Source organism: Dermacentor albipictus, chromosome 8 (genome assembly GCF_038994185.2).
Source record: "Dermacentor albipictus isolate Rhodes 1998 colony chromosome 8, USDA_Dalb.pri_finalv2, whole genome shotgun sequence".
Taxonomy (NCBI): Eukaryota; Metazoa; Arthropoda; class Arachnida; order Ixodida; family Ixodidae; genus Dermacentor; species Dermacentor albipictus.
The window spans coordinates 82,300,506-82,322,536 of record NC_091828.1 but is presented as its reverse complement, the minus strand read 5'-3'; the positions used below and the strand labels follow the sequence as shown (position 1 = coordinate 82,322,536).

Here is a 22,031-nt window from a genome sequence, read left to right as displayed (position 1 = left end):
AAATTAAGATACTGATACTTGGACCTTCATTTTCTTATCTAATAATCAAACTATTTTTGTGAAATGACTGCAGGGTTCTCAAACAATGCTTCATTAGTCTAAACTAGTTTATTGGTTTGCTTTAGTGTCCCTTTAATGGCGACATGCTACCGGCGGCATGGTGCAAAACCACGCAAGCAACATTAAAGGGGCGCTGCAAAGAGAAACACTCTCCAATTTCGTGCTATTAAGTAGGTTATCAGAACAGCAAATGAAGGTCGCAGTACTCAATAAGTTTCATGTTGCAATACCAGCGCTCGCTTGACGTCACAGATTTCAAAGTACTTTTTCGTACTTGGGCCATTGTGGGCCTGTAGAAGCTCTTGAAATTTGCTAAGTGGCCTTCCACTCTTCTAGGATGGAATGTAGTGCAACTCTGCTGAAGAACAGTTTCTGGGCCTGAGCAGTTGCCATCAAAATCCATGATGTCGCGGTGAGCTGGGGCAGGAAATCCAAGGCGGGGTCGCCACTTGTCTTTCGTTCTACCATCTGTTCTGGCTTACGAAGTCTGTTATCACAGTAAGAGGGGCTCTTTTGTTAACTATATAAGCCATTTACTAGTGCAGCTGAAATTGGTTTTCTCTTATTTTTCCCTTTAAGGATGGACCCCTTCGTAGGTTTAATATTCTGCCCAATAAAATTTTGTTTTATGAACCATATCAGAGCGGTGCGAGTACGTAACATTCTTTATTCTGCCACTGATATGTACTCGCAGGAAAGGCGTATAGGGCTAGACTATTTGCTCGTTCGTGTTCAACTTTTTTACCATGAGTTTTACCAAAACACAAGTATCATTAAAGACATAGTTGACAAAGAGCATGAACCGAGGTCTAGTACCTGATCACCATACGTTTGATTGTAATGCCGAATGCGAGATCCAACGACCTCAAATTCTCTTCAGGAAAAAGAAGTAATACAGTGCAACTAATACAGTTGCAAGCAAGCAACACGAATAAGTATGGCGGAAATTGACCACCTTTTTTGTTTACAAAGCACAATCACGCATCACCCCTCAACGCGTAGAACTACTGCGCCGATCATGACATCGGAAAGCTAGCATGGCCACCCAACTCATTGTAGCCTCTTGCAAACTTCACAGTTGACGTGTAAAAATGGGAATCAATTTGATTCTGTCATCTGTCACAGCGCCAGTCTCACTGGCTGCAACGCCCTGAACAAATGCGGCCAATGAATGCAATGGCGCCATGGTTTGTTTTGTATTGCGTGGTAGCTTCCCAATTTTCACACTGCCGAAACTACATTGCGGTGCAGCAGTGGTGCTATTTAGGTGAAAAAGACCCTTTTGGAGCAGTATGGAGCAACAAATTCCAGTCGGCGCAGATTGGTGCAGTTGCCCTGGCATTCCCACCACCAAGATCTATAATTTAAAAAAATCTGTGATTCGGCTCGTACAAGGTGTCTGTAAAAAAGTGACAGGCCTGCACGGCACATACAGTACAGTCAGAGCGTAAGCTGGAGGAGCGTCTCCACAGGAGATCGTCGTAAACTGATTGAACACGGTAAGTGCAAGTAGTAAGTATATGGAAAGTCGTGTTTTTATTTGCATACACTTATCGAAACACACTCAGGTATGCTTTATGGTTGGAAAAGTAGGTCGAGAAGGACAAAGAGGATGGAAATAAGGGGCTTTGATGTTTGTAGATACAAGTCCAAACAGTAAACGGGGCGTAAAGAGCTATATTGTGTATTTGACACAAATTCCATGCTGAGTTCTTCTCGCACACAGTGTACCAACCCGGCATTGTGGGGATCCTTCGTGTTTGTGTTCAAATCACACGTAAAAATTAGGAGCATATTGTGTTGAGGAATGAAGGTATGTGCCAAGAAGTCCTCAATCTTCCTATGCTGAGCACCTGGCGACACACACACTGAGGCGACCGCAATGCCCTTGGAGTTACGCACTATGCGAATATCGGCAAAGTCTACGTCTGGTGCTTTTATGAGATTGAATGGCAGGCACTCATTTTCTAGTTCATATACTGCCACAGCCGAGGTCCAATGTGCAGTTCTATTTGCTAACGAGACACACTTGTAGCCGGCGATGTCATGTGACCGACCCCAGGTCTTGGAGAAACAAAGTAGGGACACTCGCATTAAGATGTAGTCGTGCATGACGTCAAGCCTGTGTGCAGCCAGAAAGACCAGAAAAAAAAACAACTTTTTTTTTGTGATTTACCTGCCCAGGGTGTAGTCCTGGATTTCAAGGTCAACCAGGTCATTTGTGACGAATATTCCAAAGAGGAGTACACCTTTCACGTCCTTGCTGTCCAGTGAAATCTCATCCAAGAGCTGCAGAATTGTGCTGGAAAGGAACACAATGGGCGAAAAAAGATTCAGTTTGAGCTTCGTCTCACGAGGACTAGACTATCAGGCTGTCTACGCCTCGTGATTTCAATAGTTTCTAAGTTTGGCTGTGAACACATGGCACTGTTAAATACTGTATTTACTTGTAGAAGACTCGCACTTCTTTTTGGAAGCCGTCCCATTTGCACTAGGGATTTGTACAGAAAATTTGACTTAATATTCAAGGTCAATTTATGGATTTCAAAGCCGCCTACACCCCTAGATTTTAAGGAATTCAAGGAACTCATCTATTTTCAAAATCATTTAGAGGCCTTGAATCTTTTTTTCCATATTAAAGAGTTTTCAAGGATTTCAAGGAGGCATATGAACCCTGCATTTGCACTGCCATTACAATGAGCACCAACCAACTTGCCCAGTGCTACATCCAACTACAATTCTTTTTTGGAATATTGGCAGGATGCAGCCCTTACATGGATCTGGCACCATGAATGATGTACAGAATAATGCAAACCCTAGCAAGAAATGAATTTATTCAAGATTCCCCCAGCACCCTTGACCAAGTTCTACTTCAATATTAATCATTCTCACTTTCAGTGTGCTTCCCGTTGCCACCTAAGCTTACTTATAAAGCCCTCATAAACAAATTTCTAGACGGTCGGGCCATAATAGCGCGGTTATGAGCCCCAGCGCATGTTGGCATGTTGGCCTGTTCTGCACTGCAGAACACGCCAAGAGCAATGCATTGGCGTGCGTGCTCATGCCGTCTGAAATTTGCGTGCACTGTGCCGTATGGCACCGCGGCTAACTGCGCTTAGTGCCTCCAGCTGTCATCAGGTGGCGGCCACAAATTAAAAACGAAAGTGTAAATAGATATGAATATTCACCCCGAGATAGAAAGAGAAAGAAAAAAAAAGAAAAGAAAAGAAAAAGAAGAAAAGGCACAGTTTTGCCAGAAAGGCCGAGTACTGATGATAATAGCGAAGAGGGACAACTACACGAAGTAAGGTTTGTAGTTTTGTTGGTGTCACGCGCACTCAGGCAAACATGAACAGATCTCACTTGATGATCACAAACTCGCTGCCACAATGCGAGTGAACGCTTCGCACCGTGTCTCGGAAACTTGAGATTAAGCGATCGGCAACACAAGACGCACAGGAACACAACGCACATCAGTGCACCAACCGTCTCGGCTCGGTTTTTGCAATTGCTGCAGATTATCTCCAAGACACGGTGCGTGGCCTGTCCGTGAGAAGGAGATGTGCGCGATAGGGGGAGAAGTCAGATAGGCACGCATTCCTTCCCCCCCCCCCTACCCCCTAGCAGATGCTTGATCACGTCTCGGCGCGTTCACTCTCTTCTCAACGTCCTTGTGGAGAAGGAATCATCAGGTCATCAGCTCTCGTGTTTCCCTGAGCGCTGTGAGCTGCCGCATGTCCCGCAGTGTCCACAAGCTGTTTACCAATGAGACATATGGAGCAGTGGTGTTTTTTTGCCGCTCAAATTTTTTATGTGGAAGGATAGTTGAAATAACTTTTGCCCCGGTTGACATTTTTATAGTTTTTTGTTAGATTTACTAGCCACACAGGCCCAATGTAGATGCTTGAAGTGGCCGAAAGCTTCATTAAATCTAAACTGTGCCATGAAATCACCTCGTTTGATCGAAAAAAATACATACACGGTTTTTGATACAACTGAGGTCGGGAAATGAAACTATTTCGTTATGTCACAAATTTCGTTAAATTGCAGCTCATTATAGCAAAGTTTGACTGTATACAGAATATCCAAAAATTCGAATTGTATATATTTGCTTCACAAATCAAATTATCCGAACATTTACTCTTTGACTTGATTCGATGATATTCGAGTATGCTCATACCCCTAATGTTTACCAATAAATAGCTAGACCTGAGTGGACAGTGCCAACATCTATGATGCCATGGTTATGTGGTGCTGTAACTTCCAAGGCAGGTAGCTTCGTCGCCCACCCATCTCATGTTTTGGATAATTTCTACCTTGGCAATCTTTCTCTCACAGTTTTGTAAGCTATCACACAAGGTTAATTTACTAATACAGCTAAAACTATTTCTCTCTTTAGTGTCTGTTCAGTGCCTCTTCAACTGTGGGTGCGCAACTGCCTGCCCTGCGTGGCTGCAATAAAGATGCTTCAAAATGCTGCTGCATTAAACAGGTTCCTTAGCGATCCACCGGCACAGGGGAGGGTTCAAGTACTAACTCTGCGGGAAAACGCAGGTGCTTCTTCCAGGTTCCGACCCACGCTTGCACCAGTTCCAGCTGGGTGCGGAGAATGTCCCGCCTCTGGTGTCCACAGTGAGTGACCAGGAATTCCAGCACCGACTGTGCTTGTTGGCCAACCCCCAGGCCCTCAAGGTCCTGGATCAGAAACATGTCGCACTTTGAGCATTTAACGCCATGTTCCCTACCTTCTGGCACATTCACAGTAACGTGCCTTCCAGCCTGACTGGGAAATAACAGAGTTCCCCATGTGACACTTGATTGACTGCGAAACGATCTTATTATATTGTCTTATCATTCGATGATTATCTATTGGAATTCACATGAACTCCCTCGCCTCCTACGGATAAACTACTAAGATGACCCCATTACCTACTGATGCTTCCTACCAACCCCATTAGCGCCTTGATCCACTGACAATGCCTACCTACTCCCAACAGCCTTATGATCTACTTATTCCATACCTGCCAACCAGTAAATATAAAGAACTAGGCCATGACACTGGGGTTGAAGTTTATACGCTACTTCCAAACTTTACTTACCTTGTAATAAAAAGCAGTAGCTGCAAACGCCTTTTATTTGCGAAACTAATTGTTGAAAGTCACTACTTCTAAAAGAAATTAGGTTACATAGCAATATTGTGCATGTGTTTTCTGAATTCTCTTTTTTTGGCTGTCTCCATTCTTCGTTGCTGGATTCAGAGAATCTTTAGCGTGCTGTCTACTGCTCTGGTAAAAAAGGTGTGAAAAACAAATGACAGAAACTTTGGCTCGGCTGTCGGTGCCATGCGCAATCATTGTCACTGGCCGAAAATAGCAGATGATAGCTACTGATGCAAAAATATACACACTTTAACGCAACAGCGTTAGGGAGCTCGCGTCGCAGAAAAGCCGGTGTCGTCGGCGTCGGTGGCGTTGGCCATGAGCGATAAATCCCAGCAGGCACTTCATGAATAAAAAACAACTTGCAAGATGGGCTGGGTGGGAATCCGGAGTGTGAGACGGAGATGCTACCACTCAGCCACGAGTTTGATGCTTCAAAGTGGTACAAAAGCGCCTCTAGTGAATGCGGTGTTGCCTTAGAAACGAGCTGTTTCTAAGGCTCAGGCGTGCGTCGCTTGCTCAGGCGCACATTTCGTTGCCACGCCGAACGCTGCGTTGCTCGACGCTCACCGCGTCCGATGCGGGGCGCGTAGTCGCTACGCCGTAGCCCATTGTCTTACACCCCTTGGCGGGTCGACGGGAACGCTATTGCGTTCCACTCTTGAAGGCGAAGCTTAAGCGTCCTCCAATTTTTGAGTGGCCAATGTGAAGGGTAAATTATGCGAGTAAATAGCGTAAGTACAATACACACTTCAGCAACATCACCATCATCACTGGACACGAAAAAGTAGGCAACAAGTGCAACGAGATTACAAAAGTCTCTCCATGTTGCAGCACATGGCACAACTACCAACAGGTGAGACAAAGACAGGCAGGCGCACCAATTACAGGCGTGTCGAACTGCCTCGAACCACATGGGATTTTTTACCTATACGGCCATAATGTAATGATGATGTAGTTTCCTGTCAGCGAGGATTCCCCAGGCCGTCAGGGACTTTAAATCAAAGAAGGCCGCTGAAGTCACAATTGGGGTTATTACAGGGCAAACTGCCTGCTCGCGGACCAGTATCTAGAGAGGGTGATTCTAGGACCGAAATAACAAAAGGCATGGGCTCAGAGAAATATGTGTAGTATGCCAGCTGGGACCTTCAGTCGGGATCAAACGAATCACAAGATTAATTTAACAGTGTAGAATTAACGGAAGTGCAATAAACTTTACGAGATAAAAAAAAAAAAGAGAGAACACGGCATACTTTGGCATCGATATCAGCAGTCCAAGTCAGTGCAGTCACAACAAGGTCGATAACGAATGCGTCCAGCTCGGATCCAAGTTTCTGTTGTGCCATGACGTTAAGCATAACTGGCAAGAGATGGTGTGCGTACACCTTGAGAACCTGCAAATGGACAGAGAGGTACATCCTGTTAACCCTCTGGGTGCAGGAGGTTTTTTTTTACGGTGCAACAAATTCAATTTCTGTCCGTGCAACAGATTAGCAGGCTTTAAACTCTACTTAATGGCGACATGTTGCTGGAAATTTTACTCATTTGTTAATATGAAGCCAGCAAAAAATTCGGGCTTACATTACTGAATTATTTTAATAAGGACAATTAGTGCTCCTCAGGCACCACGGCCTTTTCATCGCTGTTACTCTTCCTTGAGGACACCTCATAATCAATGTCAAACGCCTCTGAAGCAGTTCTCATAAATATTATTGAATGTCTGTACCGTTCAAAAGACGTGCCGAGAGTTTTCGCCGATCTGACACATTGTAAAACGAAAGAAATTAGCAACGCTGAAAGTTGATAAGCTTTGTTGTGCTGTCTGTTGCAGAAAAAGAAAACCTAACATAAAATTTTAGCTTAATCAACTTCTGATAGATAGTAGAACCAGTCTATGGATGTCTCACATTCACAAATTATCTCAAGCATGGCCATGGGTATGTAGGCAGCCAGATGAGCCTCTTTAAACGGTGCCGCAAAGCATGTATTGGCTCTGGATCCCTACCAAAGTTTCGGAATACCACTTGGTATCTCCTCTCCTCTGTCATACGGTTGTGCAAAGGAGGAGTTCTTTTTAATTGCTTTGGAAAAAAGAAAGAAACCTGCATGCATATTTTAGGCAGCATTTAGTGTGGCATCGCATTTCTTTCTTTATCGGTGGCCGTGCATGCAGACAGATGCAAATTTGTAGTTGCTCGTTGGTGCTTGTTACGATACGTTTCTTCCAGGTGCGTATTAATGGGGTTGCACTGAATGTCTCTACCACAGTGATTAGTGTGCACACCAGTGTCAGTAGCTCACCAGTAATGTAACAGCACAACTACAGCTTGATGGGCAGAGCTCATCATCAGGCACCTCGCTCATTCTTGGGCATCTCTGTCGCATTACAACTACTGCAAGGACCTATATTGTGCACTGTTATCAGGCTTGCCCCAACCTATGCCTTTCTCAACACTGCCTCCTGGACCGGACTGCCAGTAGTTTCTGGCAGTCCAGTGGCTGGTGACTGTCCTGTACAATGCCATCACAATAATACAAAATGAGGCAACGAAAAGTCAACTCACCTCAGCACAATTGACAATGACGCGGCACAGGAAGCGAAGTGCGTTAGGCGTGATGTGTGCCCCGGTGACAGCACCCGTGATGGTGCTCAACCACTTAGGCACTGGACTGGCTTTCGCTTCCTGAAAGGCAAGATTAAAATTAATTTCAAATGATTCCAATAGTATAGCTTAAACTCTGAGGATTTGCTATTCAACCTAATTGCAGGTATCTAAAGATTAGTTGGCCAGGTATACGCTTAAAAGTGGATCTTGCAAAAACACTTAACGAAATTAGACTTTTGATCAGATTGAACCTTCTGCGTTCCTCCTTGAAACTAACACAGCCTCTCTACTGAGAAGTCGCTGGGAAAGGACGGTCACTAGGCATGGGATAATTGAAACATGGGTCACAAGAAAGTTTTAGCTTTGAATTTCCCACGGTGACGAAGGAGTGAACTGCGCACAACTATCACAAATATGAGAAACTAACTAGGCATCTAGAGAACTCCTAGAGAAACAAATAGAAAACTAACTAAACAAAGCTAGTGAAAAAAAATGTCTAGACTGCTGTGGAGTGAATGCAACACTGTCTTGCATACGCAGGAAGAAGCGGCTCACCTCAACTGTCTTGCAGATGATTCCGATGCTGGCCATGTGGTCTATGACAGAGCAGACCGCTGCCATGCACTCGTGCTGGTTGAGTTCATCATCCTCGAGGTCAACGACTTTCAGTTTGCGGAACTTTCGAGTATCATCTTCGGGCTGGAACAATGGCAAGAAATAACCATGTCAGTAAGAGCAAAACAAAAAGAAAATTGTTGTGGGGTCTTCCGTGATACACATCAACTCGGAAAGCAATGGAAGGATCTTGAAGAGTTATCAGTCTAAATGGTAACGAGTACGAGTTTGTGAGAGAAAGCAAAGAGAGATTTACGGAGGAAACACACAGATCAGAAATGCGTTGGCACTATACACTTACTGCTTTTTCAGCTCCGGAATCTGTGGACTTGCTTTGCTCGTCGACATCCCAGAATGCCTGCAACAAGGTATGTGTTTTGTATGACTCTTCCTGGTCAGGTGTGCGCAACACCAAGAAGTGCTGTACTCTGCGTAAACTCAATTATGACTGCATTTTGTGGAATAACCATGCCTGGAAAAAGTTGCAGTCTCACCCAAAACACAAAGCATTGATAGCAATAACAAAGTATCAGAGCGTTAATCAAAGTAAGGCTTGTGGGTGGTACAAATTGCAGCAAACGTTGGCAAACTAAACAAACTAAACAAGCTCATCAGTGCAGGCTTGATCCTGTGACCAAGTGCGCGAGAAGACGGTGCGCATCAAGCCGCTACCCTCTTTGGCTGGCCCTTGCACCAGCAGCAGAAGATTACATGACCTCCAACATGCAGTGCTTGGCTTCACATACGCAACAGAGCGCAGGACCCCCAAGATAGGCATGCGAGTCGAACGGGCTTGGTGGGCTGGGGCATGCATTTGCCTCTCATCTGGGGCAACACGGTGGTGGCAACAGCAATGGTGAAAACACACCTTGAGTGTCTGCATAGTCAATTACGGATGTATCTAACTCGAAGGAGATCGTGAAACAGTTCGATATATCGATAATCATAAATATACTAATATATGCCTATCTCAAGATTATCTGAGACATCTGTCAACTCTGGTAGTTTCCAGAGATTATGAAAAGTGCGAATTTACTGACTTGCTTTTACAAAGCCATGTCAAATGCACAAACGTTTACTTACTTTTTGCACATGAATGCCGCAAGTCACTCTCACTGCGGAATGGTATTTGATACCTACTTATCGCAATGCTAACACTAAAAACTCGCATTACTTGGATGCGTGCGTGAGCACAGTACACCTGGCGCTTGTCGAAGTGCTTGTTGAATGCTTTTATTTAAGATAAAGTCTAAATGGATACACCATAGAAGTAAACCAGCCACTATGAATATGCGACGTGTTGCCATCAGCAATCTTATATTGCAAATTGTGCATGAACCTGTGTGGCCGCAGGTCCGTTGGATACCAAGAATACACCGTTTAAATGGTCGATCATCAGATGTGGGCAATAAGCCAGGCAGGCTGGTATGTCAAGTTTCAGAACCGCCTTACTTTTGGAAGCAGTCACCCTAACTTATAGACCACTCTAAAATGTTTGCGTCTCTTGCGTGCTGCTCAGTGCTCCGATGCTTCATGGTCCCTTTGTTCTCGGCCCTTTTCGTCCGGTTGAAGCATCCGTTGATTGCCAACAGTACACAGGATGTTAATTCCGAAAGTGGCCTTCAGCTTGCAAAACATTTTAATCCATCCCCACTCACGTGTAACCATGTGAGTAAGAATGAAATGTGCGCAGTATGGACCCGTGAATCACACAGTGACGAATCTTTGTATGCTGATGCCGTAATAGTCTTTCCGTAAAGTTAGGATGTGGCTTGCCATGGCTGTTACATTCAAACCGTAATGTAAAGATCCGTCGAAGTGGGAGTTGGAGTCGGATCCGTGTTACCTGCTCGTGGAACCCTAAAATGCCATTCATTGAAAGTCTTCGTCTACAAGAACACAAACCCAACAGCACAGATATCTCCATTTCGGCCTTCCGTGCCTGGTCCCACTCAGTGAAAAGATCTGCGTGCCACTTGTGCTTTCTTGTGGAACGTGCTTCGAACCAGGAGGCCTTTCATATAATCAAAACAAAGTAATAATCAGTTCTTCCTGACAGTGAATGGCCGCAGTTAACTTGGATGGGCCACGGTTCAAAATGCGTAGTGACCAAAACTAAGAGCACCCTGCTCATTTTTTCTCCATGGCATGCCCTGCCTTCAGATTCAATGTTCGGTTTAACAGCAGAAGCTAAAACGTTGCCGTTTCAAATTTATCGGCCTTAAATATTTGCGAAGAAGCGACAGTGATTGCAAATTGCTAGTGCAACGCACGCAAAATGCGGAGGTTGTGGGTTCAGCTCCCATCAGTGACAAATGATCTTTTCATCTACTTTCATTTCTCTTTTCTTCATTATTTTCTACATCCCAATTTAAACCACAGGTAACTTCCCCAATGCTTTCCTTGGCTTCATTTACTGCTGGCATTATGTGGTCATGATTAACAAAATCAATCCCCTCAGTTCCCCTTCTTCTTCTTTGTTCATTCATTGCGAAGGTCTCGAATCTGGCAGCCTTAATGTCATTAGGCAGAATGCGAGGGTTTATTAGCCAAATGCCTGCTCTCCTAAGATCACATCTTGCGTGATGCCATCGGGCAAAAAAGGATGTTCGGCATCCGTCCACTTTGGCTCTGAGTGGCACTGGCTAACACTCCTAGGGCTAGATCCAGTAAACATAAATACCCAAGTTATTGAACGAATCGATAGCCGCCACCGTAGCCCAATCGGTGGTCTGTCTGTAGGCTTTATGTGGTCATGCCATACAGTGTCACACGTCAGCTACAGAGAGTCAAGACAGCGCAATTATGTCAGTGGGACAGAGTACAGCTGGTTGAGTGTGAAAATCAGAGTTTTACCCTATTAGATGCACTAAGTGCTTTCTTGTTTGCACAGTGATGCATCAGTTCTGATCGCAAAGCCATGCCAGAATTTCTTGCCTGTCACTTGAATCAGTCGTGAGAGGTCTCAACCAAGGGACGGTGCCTAGCTTTCACACACCAGCATCTAGCACAGAACTTTTGGAGCGCAGAAATCCTCGACCAAAGCGGTATGTAGCTTTCACATCAGCTCACATAATAGAAATTCGGTACCATACAATTTTCAATCTGAGACATAACAGGCTGTAAAAATACATTTAAAAATGTGTATTACAAAACAAGGGTATGTCATGGGTCGCACGCAAACTCAATCAAGTGATGGGCACCTTGGAATAACTTTCCTAACGATACCTTGCCCACAACTGATCTTGTTACATTTAGCAAAATGTTAGATCTCCTTATTTTATCTTAGTCATTGCATCCTGTATCTATGTTCCCTTGTTTGTATAGAAGGAAGAAAGAAAAACAATACGACAAGAAAAACGTAAATATTACAGATGTTCACTGAATCTGGTCGATCGCAAAACCCCTCAGAATGCTTTCGCAGCCTCATGATACTCATTTGGAGCTTCATAGAGTAATGTGAATAATGTTATGTGCCTCGATGCACTTCCTCTTGCAGAAGCTCTCTGGGTGCTTGCAGCAAAGCTTTGTGCAATCCTAAGACTGATTGATTGATTGATTGATTGATTGATTGATTGATTGATTGATTGATTGATTCATGGAGGGATCTACGTCCCAAAGCAATCCTAAGACTGACTCACCAGTCCACCTGCCGAGAGGCTATACTGGCTTGCTTCTCTGGCGAGGCTGCTTCCTTGAAGGGACGACGAAAGACTGCGCCTCCCAGAGGACCGACGTATGCTGCCATCTTCCTGCGCCTCTTCCGTCACACCTACAACTTGACGGCTTCTTTGGAATGGAGCCTGTAGTTATGCAACGTCAGAGCATGTCATGGTCAGGCTAGAATAGCAGCTTCGGCTAGTTGGTTTTCCATCCTGCTGTTAACAGCGCAAAATGTAGACGAGAGATGAGACAAGAAGACACCACAAGCGCTGACTTTCAACAACCGTCTACATTTTGCGCTGTTAACAGCAGGATGGTCAAGCTGTGCTTTGGGCGACTTAGTGCTTAGAAATGCAACACTGAAACTAGATTCTCGTTACAAAAAGTCTTAACAAATACCTCTTAAAAAACTAATACACTGTTAAAGAAAAGCGGTACTCATTTCACAGACCGCTACTGTCGGTCATTAGCCTTCTAGTAAGAATGTGCTGCATGTGTTATATTGCCTCTAGAATGGTGTGGCTTCCCAAATGATGGTTCCGTGTGTTTACCAGGTGCTTGCCTTGCAGACGGTGATTATGAGTGCCGATTCCCCGCACAATTTTTTCTGCTCGTTTTGTCATGTGGAAACCAATCATTGCTGCTCATCTGCCAACTCCTGGTATTTGCACACCTCTACGTTCCCTTGTCACTACACTGACTCACTGCGCTTCTCCTCGGCTGGTATGCGCACTGCTGGGTGAAGACTATGCCACTTTCGAGGTACAGAACCTGCGAAAAGCTAAATTCTGAGGTTTTCATGTGCCAGAACCACGATCTCATTATGAGGCATGCTGTAGTCGGTGGACTCGGAATCAATTTTGACCACAAAGGGTTCTTTTTGATGGGCAGCTAAATCTAATTACATGAGTGTTCTTGCGATTTGATCCCATCACAATGAGGCCGCTGCAGCTGAAATCAAACTTGAAACCGTGAGCACAGCAGCACAGTGCCGTAGCCACTGTGCTACTGTGGCGGGTTGACCAGTTCCTTGATGTCCTTCTGGTCATTGGCAATTAGGTGAGGACACTTCCCAGCAGCCACTAGAGCCAGCTACACTGATGAGGCAAATGATTATGTCCTGAATACTTTGGTGTGCACTTGTCAATGACATGAAGGCACTGAACAATTTTTAAACAAGCTAGGTGCAGTGCCAGCTTTTGGTAGTAGTGCACAGATTTGCATGGAGCCAGAAGGCAACAATCACTCAATAGGTTAAAGGGACACTAGAGGCAAATACTAAATCGATGTGGACTGTTCAAATATGATTACAGAAACCTCACAACGCCTGTTTTGTGCCAAGAAAAGATTTAGTCTCAGAGAAATTTGCATCTGAAGGGCCCAAATACCTTTATCGCAGTTCAAATCTCCCACCACCTAACTGTGGAATGGTGACTTTGCATACGCCAGCACTGCCCTTTGCTGCTGCCGTTGAGTAAAATGGTGCCCGTCAGATCGTCGTATGTTTTTTTCTTAAATGAAACGCAAGCACGCGGCCATGGAGAATCCGAGCCAAGGCAGAGCGGTGGATTCGCCACTGCTGCTGCTTTTGGTCAAGTGGGGTGGACTGTTCGAGCATCCCGCGACATCATATGGAAGTGGAATTCTCTGCTACTTGCAGCTTGTGTGAGTTTTGCAAGCTAGAAAAATGGATGCAGTACTACGGGATAATGAAACTACTGAGACGCGAAAGTGTTGATGGCGCAGAGTCGAGCGAAAACGAAATCTTTCGCCTGCCTACGTAATTGTCAAGGTAATGTCAATGAATTCTTTTTTATAAAAATGAAATAGAACTGGATAAATAGAACTGGGCAATACAATGATGTTCTTATAACGAGTGGTAGAGAACTAGTGACAGAATTTAAATGAGTGACTTCATCATCAGGCAAGTACTTGAGTGCCCCAGGGGAGTCTCTAACTGTGTATTGCATTTACCCCAATTTCTCTAATACTAAGTCTCTGTTGGCGATAATATTGATGCCTCACAAATTCTCAAGCACTAATATATCACTTTAGCTTTGCTTAATATTTGCTTTTAGGGTCTCTTTAAGCTAGAATGCATGAAACAGTACTCTTCTTTTTTGTCATGTAAACCCAACAAATGTCTCTTTTTATACCTGTGTTTTGGTTTTAATTCTGTTTGCTTTAGCTGAGCTGGGGTCCTTTGAGTGTACCAGGAAAAGCAGGCTGAGTTCCGTGGATTACTATTGACAAACTTTCAAGACAAGCAATCTCTGGGTTCATATTAAAAGGAGTACATTGCACTTTTGTGCATCACTTACCTCCAGTTCCAGTGGGAATGTGTACCTCTTCTGCTCATCGGTGATATTGTTCCAAACGAATTCGCCCTGAAAGCACAGTGACAATAATGAGAAGGTAGAATTACACACTTAGTTTTCATACAGCAAAGTGAACAGTACTAAGTCGAATGCCCAAGGCCAATCCGTATTTTGAGGAGGACACAAGTGCTGCACTACATCTTGCGAGAGCAGAGCATGACTATATTTAGCGTCAATGACGTGCCAAAAGTGGGCAAACAGCAGTTGCTGAGCCTCAAATGGGCAATACTGCCATTCGTATGTGGTGGATGCATGTAAATAAAGTATGCAGTCGGTCACAAATGCTTACGGAAAACGGGATTTGCCAAAAAGGCTGTACATATTGCGCGTGTTCTTGGCATATAGAGTCGAATCCCTTAATAGAATATTATATGCACGTATCTAACACGCAAATATTTTATAACAAAACTGGTTCGAAAATTGCCTGTGCGTTACAATCTAACGTAAAACCAAAACTGCGTTCCTGTGTTCGCAACATTCTACTGTTAGAACAATCAAATGTAGCGTCATTGCCATCCCAAAATGGGGATAGAGCATGTTTTTGTGAACTTTGCTGTCGGCTCATTTTGCCCTCAACTGCGATCTGGAGCTTCATTCTCAGTCAGTCACATCTAAATATCCATCAGACTTACGTTAATTCGATTTTTCGGTTAATTTGATCTCGGCCAAAAGTCCTGATCGGTGTCCATACATTTCATGGGCCCAAACTTTCATTATTTTGATCTCGAAATTTGCCTTCGCTGGATAATTCAGACTTGACTGGTCAGCCTTTTTCTGCAACAAAGCTGTGTTATTCAGTAAAACATATGTAAGTTATTGCATTGAAGCATACCAAGAATGGAAAGGAGCCTATGTCACAGAACATAATATACATTTTTTAATTATACAGTGGCATATACGCCATCACCAGTCACACCACAAGCACCTAGACGCCTAATAAGCATACTGCCAGCCATTCAGAGCTGTTTCTGACATTGCTGTGGCAATTTAAGCCCTAGTTTCGTCTGGCATGCATTTCTCGTATATGAGATTGTTAACAGGGCCTAGTAAGCATTCCTTAATTACACATACATATGCCGTGCACTCAGAAGCATAGAAAAACCATCTGCATTTTGTGAAAGCTAGCAGAAAGATGGGCAGTAGGAAATAAACCAAAAGTCGAGGGGATGTTTGACGCCAATGGAAGGCGGGGAGGTCTAGCTAAAACTCTGAAGGCCTGCCAGTAAATTTATAAGTCATCCCAGTGCTCGCACTATGGCTGGAGATGGCACATGTGCTTGTGTAAATAAAGAAACACAAACTATGTCCCGAAACAGCGGCACCTTTCCCTGATAGGTATGCTCTATTGCTTAACACAATTGCATGGCGGCGACGCTAACTTTAAAGGCAAACCAGGGTGTCTACCAAGTTGACATTTCCAAATTCCCCGAGTTTCCCAGGTTTTTCCCCCCGAGTTCCTTTGCAAAGTTCCCTGAGTGAAACAGAACTTTGTTTTATGTCAAGACAGGCTCACACCATGTTGCCTGATGCTGTCACTCTCTAGCAAGCATGTCAAAAAATAAAAACAAGGATTTAATTCAGTTTGAATGGTAAGGAGTAGTGTTTACTTTATTTAAAAAGAGAACAGAAGGGAGGGGTTAGTAAAATGCACAGCGAATAAAATATATTCGAAAAAATGGTAACGCCCATTGCATATTGAGTAGAACATATTCAAACACAATTAAAAAGAGATGCATACAGATGCAAATACCTTCGAATATGAGCTATGTCTATCAACTGATAGCAAGCTCTCTGGTATGAGACCCGAACTTTGTCCCAAGTGAGATTCTCTCTCAGCAGCAGGAAAGTCAACCTCAACTGTCCTGACGTACTCTCAGCCCATGCCCAATGCCTCAGTGTTGTGTTTCATTGCTTTAAAGGGTTTATTTTGGTTCAGATGGGGTACACCTGCATCTCGGCATCAGCTAACACTTTGCTTTTCGAGCTCAAGCTCCCCTTCAAAGAAGTAGTACACTCTCTTTCCTGCTTATTCCTCAATGCGTAGGTTCTTTCTCTTCCCATCCTCCTTTTGCCACGCGTTTGCCCCACGGACCATTTGAAGCAACCTCTTGGGCAGTAGTTGTACAGTCAATGTTCGATTTTTCAAACTCCCTAGGGGCCGAGCAAAAATCCCAAAACATGAATGCATGTTTTTTACTGCTCCTAAGAGCTAAAATCGCCCCAGCCACGTCCGAAAAAGCTCTGAAGGCATGACAGTACATTTATTAGGCATAATGGTGCTCGCACTGTGACAGGAGACAGCAGGTGCACGCGTGTATAATTAAGGAATCCATACTGTGTCCCGTGACAATTGCCCTTTCTCATGCCTGTTAAGCTTCACCGCAATACTTGGCGCATGCTTCACCGCGTAACAGTTCTGTACAGAGGCGAAGCTCGTTTTCACAAACCGGAATTTTGTTTTCTGAGCTTCGAAGGCGATCGCGACGATTACAATTGCAGAGTCGGTGACGTTTCCGAGAGCGGCGAATTGTTTCAATGAAAAACACGGAACCGAATTGCAAGAAGATTAATAGCGAACGTCGAAGCAACTAGACCTAGAGTGCTGCCGCAGTGGTGGCTACGGCTATTAGCAGATCTGCATGAGAGAGCGCCGGTTCGAGGCGGCGAGATAATCAAAATGGCGGAGGTGGTGGATTTGATTAATGCCGTTTCGGACCTGTGGTCACGGCAAAATGTCAGAAAAATCAGACGGAGAAGGTTTGTTGTGTCTGAAATTTCAGATGTTCTTATACACTGACTCTACGAGGTACGTGGCGGTGCCGCAAACCCATCCGAATTATTGTGCATGTCCCAAAAATTGGGCGTCCGGAAATTGGGTCATTGACTGTACGCTGGCAACTCCTCCAGCCAATGACACAGTGCCAAAGACAATTTGTTATGATTTCTCTCTGTTAATCGAGCCAGCATAAGTGAGACCTTCGTTCCCTTACAATATAATTACAGCTAATTTAACCAGATAGAAGCACAAATTTCCTGAGTTTTCGTGGAGTATTTTCTGACTATTAAAAATCATTGAGAATTCCCGGTTTTCCCAGTTGGGAAATTTGTTTAATTTGACCCGCCAGGTAATTAAACCAGTTTCGTCAAACCCGTAAGGATTGGATTAACGGAAGTTGACTGTACCATCACATTCGCAAGATATTGCGCAACTCGGCACCAAATGCATTGGCCTATGTGCCCACCATCGTATCGTCTCTGTCGCCGTGCCAAGCTTGCTATCTGTATATAGTGCCAGGAACGATTGAGGCCGCATGCTTCGACAAGTTCTATGCATAGTCACATAAAATCTCGTGAAAGTGATACTAGTATGGCTAAAAGTGATCGCTCGAGAATACCGCCCCTGTGGCCAATGAAGTGCAAATGGTGACGACAATGCACTGCCTCCATTATGGAACTTATGAAAAGAAATCCCTTCTGTGAAGATAAATTTTGCACGTGTTGCTTTTCTGATTGCAAAATAGGGCGTGCTATATTTTTCTTTTATAAATTGGGCACATCTTACATTCAGGTGCAATTTTATTTCCCTACTTTAAACCCATGAAAATTGGGTGCATGTTAGATTTGGGGGTGCGTTAGAACCATGCAAATTAGATTTAGACTGGGCAATGAGACAGACTGTCCTCGTCTCTCACCCCTGTTCCTTGTCTGTCTCACTGCACATCTAATGTTTCCACTTATTATTCTACATAGTCGAATCACATTAAAACGATCTTTGCTGGCCCTCTAGTCTTGGTTGAGTCATCCAAAAGGTCAACGGAACAAATTGTGGCAAAATGAATATAGTATACAAATCTTCTTTATACCTTGAAGCAGTCTTCTGATGCTGACAGACTACTTCAATACAGATTACAATAACTGTATATGTCGTTGCCAATCAGTGACCCACATATCTCAATGCTATAGCTGGCGCTGACAAAATCCTCCAAAGAAACATTGCTCAGGGCAGAGTGCGAGTCTTGATCCCTGCTGAACAGGTTGCTGCCATCCCTGTTGTTGCCTAGAGAAGCAGTAGCACCATCTTTGTTTTCAAGCTTTTAGTAACTGCTGTATGTGTGAGAAGGCAACAGTGGAAGCCGAATTAATTTAAGCAGTATGCTTTCACGTTCAAACTAAACGACTTTTCCTTCCATAGCAATGTATGGCTTCTTGCCAGGGCTTTCCGGTGTGCTCAAATTAAGCTAAAGGTTTAACTAACTTAGGTCTAATTAGCACAATGCAATGGTAGTGAATTCAAAGTTAGAATCTCTATTATTTCTTGCGACCTACGCACTGATCTACTCATATAAGAAGCCTCATGCCTCAACAAACCAGAAATTCACATTAGTTGTAGAAACTGCGTTCCATAAACTTTTGTCGTCGAATGTACATATTTGCAGGAGTCTAAATGCAACTGTCGAATAAAGGGATAAAGTTAAGAGTTAAAAATAAAAAAGAAAGAACACAACTTCAGAAAAAAAAAATACAAGTAGTCCTGTAAGCAAGGCAGTGCGCATATACCAACATTGCAGAAGTCTGAAAGTTACACAAAAGAGTGAATCAATTCTGTGAAAATCTGCAAGGTGGAGAAAGTTGGCAAAGATTTGCCGTCCCCCTGCACACTGCCATGCAAGTGCCAAGTACAAAACCCGTACAGGTTCCTCAGACAGGCTTCACAAGTTGCAAGTTGACCCACTCACCTTTTCGGGCTTTTCTTGGAAGAGAAAGACATCGTAAAACTGTGCTTCGACCTGCGTGCACGAGACCACACTAGCGATCACGTTGTACGCTGCGCACCGCAGGTGGCGCCACAGGCCCGCATCCACTTCGCTGCTGCCGAGCTCACCCCTTTCCTTCTTGAGCACGTTCGTGTGCCTGGAATAACGAGATGGCATGCATGAAAGTATAGTGAGATCTCAATAAAATGAACACAGATACAAGAAATGAATGATAGAACACAACAACGTTAATTTAAAATCTGGCTGGACATGCTTTTTATGTGGGATTTCTACAGCTGCAGCAAGACATAAAATGCAAGCTTCACCGCATTATTGGTTATAGCTTAGTGAGCATTTGTCAACATGTACCTCATGATATGGGCTCTGGTAGCAAAATATTGAAACCTCAGCAAGAGCAACTTGTGACACGTTTTCCACACATTACAAGCACACAAATGCGTGCTTTGGCCTGCGGCTTGGCTTGGCTGGACTGCAGGCTGCCAGTCAGCCTGTTGATTCATAACTTACAGTGCGAAAGTAGTACCGTATTTGCTCGCATATGATCGCACTTTTTTCTAAAAAAATTGATGCAAATTCTAGGGTGCGATCATTATGTGGGTTAAATTTCCCACGAAAAGAAAAATTTTTTTTTTCATCCCGCATTTGCTGTGGGACGACAGCAGGTCAACAAATAAGCAGCTGCCGCTGTAACTGTGCGGGACACCAAAACAAAAATGGCGGCCAGCGGAGCAAGTCAAACGTGTCAAATGAGATTTTCTTTTCTTTTTGTGAGTACATTACGCGCACTGAAACAATTTCTTCAATATCACTAATGAATAATATCGTTACTATCGGCAAGTTTGCGGCAATACCATAGCCATGACCACTTTCAGGGGACAGAAACAGAGATGAGCGCTCTTAGCTGCGGAAACTGCGGCATTTGTCTTCACTACTATCTTACTACGGCACGCTTCCGCTATGGGTGGGTGGATATCTTAGCTGTGTTACAAGCGCTGGCGTATGAACAGGGTACACTTCTAACGTATCAGTGTAAAAGTGGCTACTATCGTTGCCGCTCGCAACTTGTTGTGTGCCCACGAGTGCAGACGAGAAGAATCAAAAAGCGCCTTTTTTGTTGTTGACCCCAACGGTTATAAAGCCTACAACTAATAAAGCCAAGGCAAGTTTGGTTGTAGCTTTTTTTGTGCAAGTCTGGAAAGTGATGAAAGGAATGAAATGGGGCATCTGCTTAAGAATGCTTGGTGCGTGCAAACTGCTTGGCATGAGTCGTTTGTGTAGCATTTGACAGATGGTAAGCGCGATCATCATTAGCTAGACTTGGCACATGACATATCGCTGTGGAAAGTTCTGGGTGCAATCATTACACAAGAAAGGAAAAAAATAGAATTTTGACAACAAAATTCCGGGGTGCGATCATTATGCGAGAGCAATCATTATGCAAGTAAATATGGTACATGGGACAAGATTACCACTGATGACAACAAGCAATAAGATAACCTTGTCATGTAATCTTGTCCTATGCCCTGCTTTCACACTGTAAACCTTGTGCCATAGAGCGAGAATTACTAACTAGCCTAATCTACCATGCTTATGGGCCTGTTGATCCTAAGTGATCACATTGGGCCTCTTCGATTTGTCATCCTGGACTGTCCAGCACTGCCCGAGGCTAATACGCGATGCTCTTTGGTTGAAAGCACCGGCTTAGGTAGTCCTGAACTGTCAGGGATGGATAACCGAAGCGGAACACTGATCTCACCATTGCCGCTGCCATGGAAAAACTTTACACGGTTGACCCCTCGGTGACTCGTGGTACTGGTATTTGGCGTCACACTTGTACTTTGTTCGGTTAGACCTTCTGGGGAACTTTTAGTTTATATCAGCATGCGCTTTTATAGAAAATATTGCATATAACGAAAGTACTTAAGTGTCAGATGAGATTTCATTATAACTTGCTTTGACTGTATTACAACCCTTGAACACTATGTTTGCCTCAAGAAAGGTTATAGAACAGGGCCCACATTCACAAAAAGGTCTTGTGCTACAGTTGTTCGTTAGAGAAATTTTAAGCCAATCATGATGTTAGACGTATTATAAGTGAAGGCAGCTGGCAGGTGGCAAAGAGCCCTTGCAAAAGAAGAGTTTTGTGATTTCTGTCCCAGCTGCTTATTAAAAATTACGAGCTTTAAGAATACAGTGCCTTTAGCGGTGAGAACACTTACTTGGTGACTTCTTTGGTGAGCTCGTTGCCAACCGTGGTGGCAACTCCCCTGGTGCGGCAGAAGGCATTGTTGATAGCCGACTGCTTTCCAGAGACATCGTCCTTGTGCGAACAAGAGTACAGGACTTCGAGGCAGGACAGTGCCACGACCTTGCTGGCCAACTCCCACTCGGAGCCCTGTGCAAAGCCATGGGTGATGCATCACCTTTTTCAGCATTCTGTGTGACCTTGAGATTGTACCGGGTTTACTACCCTGAACTGGGGGAGGGCAAAGCAGGGACATAAGGGCAAGAAGAAGGCAATAAGAGCTTTAAAAAAAAGAAAAGAAGTTCTGGATGTGCTGAATTTAAAACAATGCAGCTAGACTGTACTCCATTTCATACACGGCATACAACACTACGAAGGCTAACGAGAATTCCCTCCCTGCTCACATTTACAACTGAAATTAGGTGCATCACATATGACAGAAAGACATAGGTCTGCATCATGTAATTCCATGTATCATTAAGTCTTGCATTTTAATATGGCAATACATAAAATACTTATTACACTGAAGG

General features: G+C 44.0%; 1 protein-coding gene across 2 annotated transcripts in view; it reads right to left on the bottom strand.

The window, feature by feature from the left end:
* LOC135898644 (DNA-dependent protein kinase catalytic subunit-like) overlaps positions 1-22,031 on the bottom strand; it is a 193,693-nt gene that overhangs the window by 91,427 nt on the left and 80,235 nt on the right. For both annotated transcript variants that reach the window (XM_070523647.1, XM_070523648.1), the window contains exons 45-54: positions 21,476-21,651; positions 19,218-19,392; positions 14,425-14,490; positions 12,082-12,243; positions 8,742-8,798; positions 8,381-8,524; positions 7,784-7,903; positions 6,473-6,613; positions 4,598-4,755; positions 2,237-2,362 (exon numbers count right to left, since the gene is read on the bottom strand). In XM_070523647.1, the coding sequence (XP_070379748.1) occupies positions 2,237-2,362; positions 4,598-4,755; positions 6,473-6,613; positions 7,784-7,903; positions 8,381-8,524; positions 8,742-8,798; positions 12,082-12,243; positions 14,425-14,490; positions 19,218-19,392; positions 21,476-21,651 (1,325 nt within the window). The remainder of the gene's footprint in view (positions 1-2,236; positions 2,363-4,597; positions 4,756-6,472; positions 6,614-7,783; positions 7,904-8,380; positions 8,525-8,741; positions 8,799-12,081; positions 12,244-14,424; positions 14,491-19,217; positions 19,393-21,475; positions 21,652-22,031) is intronic.